The sequence below is a fragment of the Muscardinus avellanarius genome (assembly GCF_963383645.1).
Source record: "Muscardinus avellanarius genome assembly, chromosome: X".
Lineage (NCBI taxonomy): Eukaryota > Metazoa > Chordata > Mammalia > Rodentia > Gliridae > Muscardinus > Muscardinus avellanarius.
The window spans coordinates 49,696,816-49,708,903 of NC_137792.1; the positions used below are offsets into that span (position 1 = coordinate 49,696,816).

Here is a 12,088-nt window from a genome sequence, read left to right on the forward strand (position 1 = left end):
TAGTGAGACCCTGTTTCCAAATAAAGTGTAAAATAGGTCTGGGAATATAGCCCGGAGGTGGAAAAAGCCCCTGTATTTCATTCCCAGTAACACACACACACACACACACACACACACACACACACACACACTTTCTGCCAGCTATTGTCTCTGTATCCTGATCCTTGCCAGACAGAAGGTCTCAGCGAAAGTTTATCAAAGAGGCTTCCTCCTGCTTTTTTCCAAGCCGGACAACTCACCAAATACTACCTAACATGATCATATCTGTGCAGAATCGGACTCAATGATAACATTTCTTATAGCAACTTTGGTCAAGTTTCTTCTTGGCTGGCTCCTACACTTAGAGGTCTTTGCAGGATCCTCACTCCCTCTAATGTACATTAACCTGTGTAGAAGCTCTGTTTGAGATCAGCATGGCTCTATTTTGATGAAATGAAACATAGCCTATATCTGGGCCAAATACAAACAACCTGAAAATGTATCAGATAACAAGTCATGAGTGCTATTGAAGAATGAGGCTGACAGAGCTATCCATGTTGCCAACGAGTGTAAAGAGTTCAGCATGTAATTGTGGTCCATCTCTGAAGTCCATTCAACAGGCAAGATACGAGCCAAGACTTAAAGTGTGGGGCTGAAGTTGCATAATGATGCAGGAGAACGGTGTTTCAAGTGAAGAAAATATTGCTGAAGTCTAGAGGCATGAGTGTGCTTGCTATCTGAAGCAAGAACAAGGAGGACAATCTGGCAAGAGGGAGCAGAAACCACCAAGATGCGTGGAAGAAGCATGGAGACCATTCAGGATGCTCTAGGTCAGGGCAAAGATGTAGGATTTTACTTAAGGAGGTCAGAAGCCTTTGGAGGATTTTGAACCAGACTTATGTCCACACTGCTCTCAGAGGTGAATGGGTTAAGCATTAGCTCAGCCACCCTTTTCCTACTCGACTTCTTCCTGTGGCTGCTTCCCATGGCCTAAAAGTAAGCAATCCTATCTGTACTGCTTAGTGCTAATGCAGTCACACCCAGAGGGAAAAGTCCCCTAAAATTATCTGCTAAGCAGTAGCGACTTTTCAGTAATTCATGAAGAAGTTGCTTTATTCTCTTGGAAGATAAAGATATCTTAGAGAAGAGTTAATCTTTCACTTCTGCAGGTGAACACTTTCTAGCAATAAGAGCCATGCAAATAGAGCTCTTAACCTGCTTTTTTCTGTACCTTTTGCCATTCAGTTTGAGTGTTACCAGAAGATACTACCTGGGTGCTGTGGAACTGTCCTGGGACTATATCAACAGTGACCTACTCAATGAACTGCATGTGGATACAAGGTAAAGGCATGTTTTAAAGGAGCTGATCAGGGGCCAGTATTGTGGAGGTGTGACTGATTGAAAAAAGGTGCAGAGACCAGGTTAGGATGTCTACGATATTCAGGCCCCCCCAAAAAAATTTTTTTCAGATAAGGTATGCATGCATCTCTGCCTTTAGCACAAGTGGTACTTTCCATTTCTTTTCAGAGATAGAAATTATTGATATATTGTTCTATTTTGTGTACTTCTTTTCATGGTCACATGGTATCACTCTGAAGCTAAAGGGTATGGTAGAAGGAGGGTGAAAGGGACATATAAGAGAGAACAAAACTTCTCATTGCCTACACCAACCTTCCACAGAGAGATCCAAACAATATTACAAGTTTAGTTTCCAGTTTTTTGGTGTATGCATGTGATATGTTTTTTATGGAAAAATAGCTAGGAATTCAGAAGCTTTTCAACTTCAGGGGGTTCAGGTGCATTTGAGAAGAGTAGATTATAACCGTTGATATTGTCTATGGTCATTGGTTTATTCAGAGTTTTCTACTTCTTCAGTGAGTTTGGATTATAATTTTTCTACAAAGCAATATATTATCACTTGATTTAATAATGTAATGATATTGAGTTATGTAACAGTCTCTGTGATTTGGTCAAATTATTCTGTCTGTAGTTGTATCTCCTTTTTTTTTTCCCTTGCATCGTATATTTTCTCTCCCTTTCTGCCTCTCACTCTCTCTCAAAATAATACTTCTAGGAGGTTACTTGATTTTTTTTTGGTCTTGTCAAGGAACATCTTTTGGTTTGATTTATCAATTATTTTATTTTATTTCATTGTGTCATATCAGGTTCCACTTTTGCTTTCATTAATTCGTTCCTTCTTTCTAATATCATTTGGCTCATTTTGTTTTCTATCTATTTTCATCCAGATCAACAGCATATTGTGGTGGCACCATATGTCAAATACATCGCTGCCAATGATTTGAATAAACACATTCATGATATTAAATTTTCATATATGAATATATACTTTATGCTATTTCATTGATATGGTACTATCTTGCTATGCCAATACCATATTGAGGTGATTCCAGTGGGCCTAAAATGCCTTCTGATAGCTAGTAAGTGGAAGTGATCTTAATTGCTCTTTTTGTGCCTTTCTTTTTCCACATAAAAGTGTTTAGCTGTTTTTCCAATGAAAAGAGCCAAGCCCTGTTGTGAGTCTAGATTCTAGTTAGAATCACAACAGCCCTAATTTATTATTACATTTATCCCTAGGCATTTTATAAGGATGCTGCTGTTGTTAATAGTTTATTCCTATGACCATTTCTAAGTTCTTAGTCCTAGAATAGAGAGAAGCTATTGGTTTTTATATATTCATCTTAACCTGGCATCATTACCAACTTCTCTTATTTATTATAATAATTTTACCCTACAGTTTCCATAGGTATTGAATCATATAATCAGCAAAATGAGACAGATTTAGTCCTTTTCCAATGTTCATAGCCAGTTATTTAATTTTCTTATCTTGATGAATTTATTAGGAAACACAAGAAATGTTAAATGTTAAATAATAAAAATAAAAGTGGAATCCCTGTCTACTCCCAGTTTGTACTTGAAATTGTACTTGAAGCCGGGCGTGGTGGTGCATGCTTGTAATCCCAGCATTCGGGAGGCTGAGACAGGAGGATCACAGTTCGAGGCCAGCCTCGGCTACTTAGTGAGGATCTTTGCAACTCAGTGAGACCCTATTTCAAAGTAAGGAATAAAAATAGGGCTGTGGATACAGCTTGGAAGTAGAATGCCTCTGGATTCCATCCCCAGGACCACACACACACACACACACACACAAATTGTATTTGAAATATTTTTCTTTGTAAAATAAGATTTTCTTCTGGCTATAGTGTCAAATGCCCATAATCCTAGCTTCTCAGAAAGTTGAGGCAGGAGCAGACCTGGGCAACATAGCGAGAACCTATCACAAAATCAAAATCAAAAAGGGCTTGGGATGTCGTTCAGTGGTTGAGTGCAAGCTTGGTATGGATGATATATCCTGACTTCAATCCCTAGTACCATAAATAAATAAAAAATAACGTTTGCTCTTTATTTTTGATGAGGTTGCCATAAAATCTGTATTATAAATGACTTTGGGAGCTGGTTATGTGGCTCAGTGGTAGAGTTAGCTTCCTGTATACAGCTTCTAGCATCATCTGAATTGTCTTCATGGGCAAAGAAATTATGTAACTAGATTTCCAGCACTCCAAAAGAGGAGGGAAAGGAGAGGGAAAAAATGTTAGTACATATAACTGTGCAAAAATCAAAGTATCTGAACAGTAAATTACACTCCAAGATTATCAGGACAGTCTAGTACCAGGGATAAAACCTAGGGCCTCAAGAATTCCAGAAAAGTGTTCGACTATTGAGCTATACCCCCAGCCCTAATGTTTTTTTAAACACTGTGTGGCTTAATATATGGGATTGATTGGTAGCTTATTTTTACAATTATTATTGAGTTTTAGTATTAAACTTTTATTGGCTCTATCAAATACATTGTTAAGTGTTCCATCCTCTTCTCTTGCCTAGAAAATTTAAATAATACTAGAAATAGCTATTATTTAAATGTTAGATAAGACTCAGTTATGAATCCACTTTATCCTAGTGACGTTTGCAATAGCTTTAATTACATATTCAGCTGGAAACTCCTTTAGGTTTTCAATTTTGTTGCCATTGCATTGAATATAATACTCTCATGATTCTTTTGCTCTGCATTACTTATAGTTGCATCTCCTTTTTCACTCCTAAATTCCCTTTCTTTGCTATTTATCCTTTCCTGGTGAATAAGTTTAGCACAGATTTATCTACTTTGTTGTTGATAGTCTTTTCAAAGAGTGAGTTTTCCACTTTGTTTTTCTTAGTCATTTTTAAATATTTAACTTAATTTTATTTATTTTTTTAAATTTTTTATTGGTGCACTGTATTCATACATCATAGTGGGATACAAAAAAACTTTTGTAAACATACATGCACACATTGCCCAGTTAGCCCCTACCCGATCCCCAACCCGTTTCCTCCCCATCCCTCCTTCCCATGCTTGGCTTAGTGGTTGACATCTAGTATTATAGCAATTTATCCAAAATTAACAATGATAATCTCACAGAACAGTTTCATTTGTCTGGTACCAAGCTTTTGATGACTTAAAGATAACATTTCAATATTTCTTTTTACTTTCTTTCTTACCAGAGAATATTTTTTTCTATTTTTTAGGTGAAACTATCATATATTTATATATTTATTTTTCAGAAAAAAAATCTATCCTAATATGGAATATGGACTCCAGATACCCAAAACGATCTTGAAAAAGAACAAAGCTAGAAGATATATATTTTCTGATTTCAAACCATATAAAGCTACAATAATTGAGACAGTTTAGTACTATTCTAAAGGCAGATATATAAACCATTGGAGTTAAATAAAAGCCTAGAGCTAAATTCTTCCCTATATTGTCAAGTTATTTTTGACAAGGTTTCCACGAACATTTGGTGGTAGAAATAATAATCTTTTAACTAAATATTGTTGAAACATAATAATTACATGGAAAAGAATAAAGTTGGACCCTTACCTCATCCCATACACAAATATTAACTCAAAATAGATAAAAGGCCTAAATATAAATCTTAAGACTATAAACTTTTAGGAGAAAATCTGTGTCATAAAACCTCACAACACTGAAATTGGCAGTGATTTCTTGGATATGATTTCAATGGCACAGGCAACAGAAGAGTATACAAACTCCCCAAAAATTAAAAAAATATTGTATATCCAAAGACAATGTAAACAGAGTTAACAGTTACTAATAGAATGGGATAAAATATTTCCAAATGCTATATCTGAAGGTATATTAATATTCCAACTAGAAATCCTAAAAATTAACAATAATAAAGGCAAACAATACTATTTAGAGATAGGTAAAAGACTAACATAAATAATGAATCTCCACAGATAACCAATCTTTGTTGACTGTTGGATAGAAACTCTTGTTTCTCTGGTTCTGGTGTGTGTTACCTATTTCTTCTTTGTAGTTAATCTCTTTGAGTATTTTCTCTAGTGCTGGTTTTGAAGACAAAAATTCCTTCAGTTTCTGTTTGTCATGGAAGCTTCTTATTTCTCCATCTAATTTGATAGAAAGTTTTGCTGGGTAGGAAATTTTTGGCTGGATGTTGTTTTCTTTCAGAGTTTGGAATATGTTACTCCAAGCCTTTCTGGCTCTCTTGACTTGGTTTGGGAAGTCTGGAGTGATTCTAATTGGCTTGCCTCTGAATGTCACTTGGCCCTTTGTTTTTATTGCCTTTAAGATTCTCTGCTTGAAGAGATTGTTGATCCCTTTGGTTTCACTTTCTTTTCCCTCCTCTATTCCAATTATTCTTAGGTTAGCTCTCTTAAAATGGGCCCATATTTCTTCAATATTAGATTCCTGCTGTCGGATATTTTTTCCCTAAATTAGAAACTATGCATTCATTTTTGGAATGATCATCTTCTAAGAGCGAGATTCTGCTCTCCATGTGGTCTAATCGGTTGTTTGTGCTTTGAATTGAGGCCTTTACTTCATTAATTGCATCCTTTATCTCTTTTTGGCTCTCTCTGAGTTCTTTTCGAAGCACCTCTATTATTTCTACAGTTATTTTCCTGATTTGATCTTCTAGAAATCTCTGATTTTCTGTTTTATCAGGTTCTGATGTTGTGGGGTTGTGGGCATTCATTGCTCCAGTATTATTCCTCTTTCCCATGATTTTGGAAGTTTGTGCCTTCTCTGGGTTCTTCCCTTGGGTCACTATGACTTCACTTAAGGTGTTCTGGATCTCGAGTCTGTAGTATCTCAGACCCCACTACTCCTTTACTGGGTTGTATCACAGAGTCTCCGACCCAGAGAGTCGATAGAGGCTGCTTTAGACTGTGGGGGGTGCCAGGTTGCATGTTCTCCTATGGTGTGATATCTCTGCCACCGCCCCTCCCCCACTGGGTCAAGTCCCAGGGAGTACAGTACTGGGATTTCTCCTCTGCAGCCCGCATTTTGACTCACTGTTCTTGAGTACACAGATGTAGCTGTACTGGATTCGGTCAATTCTCTGCTGCTGCTGCCGGTGGCAATATGGCGCCGCTGCTACGCCCTCGGCCGTGAGGCTGGCGTATTACTTCTTGGTTTTGATTTCCACTCTGAATCCCTGCGGCGTGTGCTGAGCTCAGCCACTGGGAGCTTTAGATTTTACCTGCGGCGAGAAATCCCGCCTGTCTGTCCGCAGCGGCTCACCTCGGCTTGCTGTAGCCGTCTGGTGAATTTGCCGCTACTGCCGGCAGTATGGCACTGCTGCTGCATCCTCGGGCGTGAGGCCGGTTATCTCCTCTGTGGCTCTGAGCTCTGTTCTCAGACCGCTTTCTCTCTGGAGCCTGGTGATTTTTTTGTTTCTCTGGTGATGGTGTTTTCTGGCTATGAAAGGCACTGATTTTGTGGTAATGGAGATTGGTTGTTAGCGGGGCTCTTAAGCCCCGCTTTTCTCCTCCTTCAATTTCTGTTTGTCATGGAAGCTTCTTATTTCTCCATCTAATTTGATAGAAAGTTTTGCTGGGTAGGACATTTTTGGCTGGAAGTTGTTTTCTTTCAGAGTTTGGAATATGTTACTCCAAGCCCTTCTGGCTCTCATGACTTGGTTTGGGAAGTCTGGAGGTTTGGGAGCCTTGGAGGTCCCAGCACCGGCCTTGCCTCATGGCAGGCTCTGATCCCGGCCTCGTTGGCCCTGGCATCGGCCTAACCTCTCAGCAGGCTCCAATCCCGGCCTCGGAGGCCTCAATAATGGCCTTGCCTCACGGAAGGCTCCGATGCTGGCCGTTGGCCCCAGCACCGACCTAACCACTCGGCAGGCTCCGATCCCGGCCTCGCTGGCCCCGGCACCGGCCTAACCCCTCAGCAGGCTCCGATCCCGGCCTCGGAAGCCCCAGCACCGGCCATGCCTCACAGCAGGCTCTGATCCCGGCCTCACTGGCCCCAGCACCAGTCTAACCACTCGGCAGGCTCCGATCCCGGCCTCGGAGGCCTCAATAGTGGCTTTGCCTCACGGAAGGCTCTGATGCCGGCCAGTGGCCCCGGCACCAGCCTAACCCCTCAGCAGGCTCTGATCCCGGCCTCGGAGGCCTCAATAACGGCCTTGCCTCACGGAAGGCTCCGATGCCGGCCGTTGGCCCCGGTACCGGCCTAACACCTCTGCAGGCTCCGATCCCAGTCTCAGAGGCCCCAGCACCGGCCTTGCCTTATGGCAGGCTCCAATCCCAGCTTTGCTGTGTCCATCGCCGGCCTCACCTCTCGGCATGCTCTAATCCGAGCACCCTCTTCGCCCAACTATTTGTCCCACGTTCTCGAGGGTGCGTGGTGGTGGTAGCATTCTGCCTCTGGGGTCATTACTTCAAAAGTTCCAGGTGTAATGTATCAGATCTCTGCCTCCCCTGAGTACTGGCCACTGCCATTGCCACTGCCTCCACCATTTCAAATCTTTCCCAAGCTCTTTTTCCACTCTGAATGTTGTCCAATCTTCCTAAGCATGTGCGACAGTAGCATTCAACCTTTGGTGTAATTTCTCCAAAAAAAAATTAGGTTGGTAGGCTCCGATTTCTGCTTCTCCTGAATACAATTCTCCACCGCCAACACGGAGACGGCTTTCAGCACCGCCTTTCTCCTTGGTCTCCGCTAAAGTCTCTCTCCTTACAGGTGATGTCCAAGATTCTTAACAATGTAGAGAAGAAGCAGTCCTCCTTAGCGGGGAATTTTTCCAATAATTCCATTTCATTTGGATAAGTTTTGTCTGCATCTCCAGTATCCTGGCATCCGCCACCTCCTGACCCCTCTCCGATATTTTCCTTTTTTCTTTTTCTTTTCCTTTTTACAGGGTCCTTCCGGGTGGAGATGGGTTCGCCTAGGGGTGCCCCGCCAGCGCCTGCCCATCCACCCAGGGTCGGGGGCCCAGGGACCGGACCACGGGGTCCTTCCGGGTGGAGAGAGGGGTTGCCTAGGGGCGCCCCGCCAGCACCTGCCCACCCGCCCAGGGTCGGGGGCCCAGGGACTGGACCACGGGGTCCTTCCGGGTGGAGAGGGGGGTCGCCTAGGGGCGCCCCGCCAGCACCTGCCCACCTGCCCAGGGTCTGGGGCCCAGGGGCCCGGAGCACGGGGTCCTTCCGGGTGGAGAGGGGGGTCGCCTAGGGGTGCCCCACCAGCGCCTGCCCACCCGCCCAGGGGGTTGTTTGTACTTTGAATTGAGGACTTTACTTCATTAATTGCATCCTTTATCTCTTTTTGGCTCTCTCTGAATTCTTTTAGAAACACCTCTATTATTTCTACAGTTGTTTTCCTGATTTGATCTTCTAGAAATCTCTGATTTTCTGTTTTATCAGGTTCTGATGTTGTGGGGTTGTGGGCATTCATTGCTCCATTGTTATTCCTCTTTCCCATGATTTTGGAAGTTTGTGCCTTCTCTGGGTTCTTCCCTTGGGTCACTACGACTTCACTTAAGGTGCTCTGGATCTCAAGTCTGTGGTATCTCAGTCACCACTACTCCTTTACTGGGTTGTATCGCAAAGTCTCAGACCCAGGGAGTCAATAGAGGCTGCTTTAGACTATGGGGGGTGCCAGGTTGCACGTTCTCCTATGGTATGATATCTCTGCCACCGCCACTCCCCCACTGGGTCAAGTCCCTGGGAGTGCAGTACTGGGATTTCTCCTCTGGGGCCCGCAATTTGACTCACTGTTGTTGAGTACGCAGATGGAGCTGTAGTGGACTCGGTGAAGTCACTGCTGCTGCCATTGGTGGCAATATGGCGCCGCTGCCACGCCTTCGGCCGTGATGCTGGTGTATTTCTTCTCTGTTTTTGAGCTCCGCTTTGATTCCCTGCAGCGTGTGCTGAGCCCAGCCACTGGGAGCTTTAGATGCTCCCTGCACCGAAAAATCTGCCAAATTCCGCCAGGCTGTTCCGCAGCAGCTCTCCTCGGCTCGCTGTCCGCCGCTCCTCTCTGGAGCCTGGTGGGCTGTTAAGTGCTTTGGTCTGTAGCCATAGCCGTCCGGTGAACTCGCTGCTGCCGCTGGCAGTAAGGCGCTGCTGCCACGTCCTCGGCCATGAGGCCGGCGTATCTCCTCTGTCGCTCTGAGCTCCATTCTGAGAACCCCTCCTCTCTGTGGCTGGTGATTTTTTTTTTTGTTTCTCTGGTGATGGTGTTTTCTGGCTATGAAAGGCGCTGATTTTGTGGTAATAGAGATTGGTTGTTAGCGGGGCTTAAGAGCCCCGCTTTTCCCGGTCGCCATCTTCCCGGAAGTCAGAAAGTTAACTTAATTTTAGAGTTTGTACTTTTCTTAGTTTCTTTTATCTTGTTGAATACTTGAGAAAAGTAGTGTTATTCTCTCTCTCTCTCTCTCTCTCTCTCTCTCTCTCGGTCCATTGTTTTCATGGTGGAGGCATGTTATACATCTTTCTCTGAGAACACCTTTTCTATATCCATATGTTTGAATATAAAAGTAATTCTTCTTTATCTTCACTGAGAAAAAAAAGCTATTGGTTCATTACCCATACTATCTTACTGACATGTAGCTATGCATTATTCACATATTCATTTACTTTGCAAAAAGTGAACATATCAACTACATTAGATCTTGAAATATTCACTTTTGGCATAAAAAAATCTCACTACTCATCATTGCACAGAGTAAAACAGACTGAGTCTTTATATATCTTTTATATATCTTTCATTCCTTTTTATAGCTTAATAATCATTCATCTGTTGATGGACATTTTAATTATTATAAATAATGCTACTATAAACATTCATGTACACATCTGTCTGTGGACATGTTCTCATTTTTCTTAGGCATATACTTAGGAGAACAGTTGCTAGGTCAAATGATAATTCTATATATAACTGCTTTGCAGCTGTACTACTCTACATTCCTATTAGTGGTGGATGAGAGTTCCTATTTCTGCCCATCCTTATCAACATTTGTTACTGTATTTTTCATTATAGCCATGCTAGTGGGATAAAGTGATATCTAATTGTGGTTTGAATTTGTGTTTATCTGATTAATGGTATTAAATGTCTCTTGTGTACTTATTAGTCATTTGTGCATCTTCTTTTGAGAAATGTCTATACAAATTATTTGCTTATCTTTTAATTGGATTATTTGTTTAATTGACTTTAAAAAGTTCTTTATATATCATTTATATTACATCTTTATTAAATCTATAACATGCAGATATTTTTCTTATTCTGTGAGAAGCCTTTTCACTTTCCTTTATTATCCTTTGTAGCACAAAGTTTTTCATTTTGACAATATCCAATTTATCTACTTTTTCTTTTCGATTGTTTGGGCTTTCAATATTATATATAAGAAATTAATGCCAAATACAAGGTCACAAAGATTTCATTTACATTTTCACCTACAAAAGTCTTATATTTTCAGTTCCTACATTAAAGTCTTTGATCCACTATGAGTTAATTTTTGTGTATGGTGTGAGGAAGTTCATTCTATAGTTGATATAGCCTGCAGTTGAATGCTGTAAATGGACTTGAAGTAGAGGTCTAGAGGGTCTGTGGCCTAGTATCTAACTGAACAATTAACCATTTATCTATTTTTTTTCTTTTTTGCAATACTAGAGATTGAATCCAGGGGCATTCTACCTCTGAGCTATACCCCAGCCCTATTTTTCATTCTTTATTTTGAAACAGGGCCTCATTTAGTTGTGGAGGACCTCACTAAGTAGCTGAGGCTGGCTGTGAATCTGCAACCCTCCTGTGTCAGTCTCTCAAGTACTGGGATTACAAGGGTGTGCCACCACATCCAGTTCATTTATCTATTAATGTTATTAACAATTAATTTTGTACTTCATACATGGTGCTTTGTATTTTAGTGTCAATCTGAAACATAAGTAATATTTTAGTATAAAACTGAATTTAATGGCATAAATAATTCATTTGCTATCTAGTTTTTTGGTGTTGTGTAGGCAGTCATATGCATTTGCCAAGAAAAAGATGATAGAATTTTAATTTTGATGATGCCATTTTATAATCTTGATTATTTTGATACTTATGAATAGGATAAGCTAGCTCTGGGCACATCCTGTCATACTTTGCCAAGGTTTGAAATAAACAGCTGGGGAAATTAAATTCTACATTATCTGTTCCTGCAGCTGCTGCACTTCTTCTAAGCAAGGGTCAGGGAATATAATGGTTTTTCCGATTGATTTTAGATAAAATGTGAAAGAACAGTTCATGTCAGGGACAACTGTTGTCAAATATATTTGGCAGGATTTATATATTGAATTCTAAGGGAAATGCACAAACAGAACCCCACAAATGTTAGGAAGGAGCAAAACCTGTGAACCCTGGAACATCTTATCACTTACTGTGCAGATTACTCTGGAAACTGAAACAGGCAAATAAATCACATGTTTCTGCTGCAGTGGAAAATATTTATTCTAAAGGAAAAGGTCTCAGGCTGGGGAGATATATATTGTCCTGTACAGGCTCATCTTAGAACTGCACTTGGGTGGTACTGATGCTCTTAGGAATGTCTAGTACATCTCTGAATAGAGAGTCCTTCCCTGAACTACATTCTGATTGACTAGGGCCTAAGCTGTTTCTCTATCTTACAGTCTTGTTTCTCTCTGTAGCCTATTTTTCACTCTTATCTCAGAGGAGAAAAAAGTGTTTCTATGTGCTCTCAGTTCTGTTCTCTCTGCTTTTTTTTTTTTTTTTTTTTTTTTT

The 12,088-nt window shown here is 41.1% G+C and overlaps 1 protein-coding gene across 2 annotated transcripts in view; it reads left to right on the forward strand.

Moving 5' to 3' along the window:
* Window positions 1-1,174: 1,174 nt before the first annotated feature.
* F8 (coagulation factor VIII) overlaps window positions 1,175-12,088 on the forward strand; it is a gene marked incomplete at both ends in the record, with an annotated part of 111,351 nt that continues 100,437 nt past the window's right edge. For both annotated transcript variants that reach the window (XM_080718661.1, XM_080718662.1), the window contains one exon: window positions 1,175-1,320. In XM_080718661.1, the coding sequence (XP_080574787.1) occupies window positions 1,175-1,320 (146 nt within the window). The remainder of the gene's footprint in view (window positions 1,321-12,088) is intronic.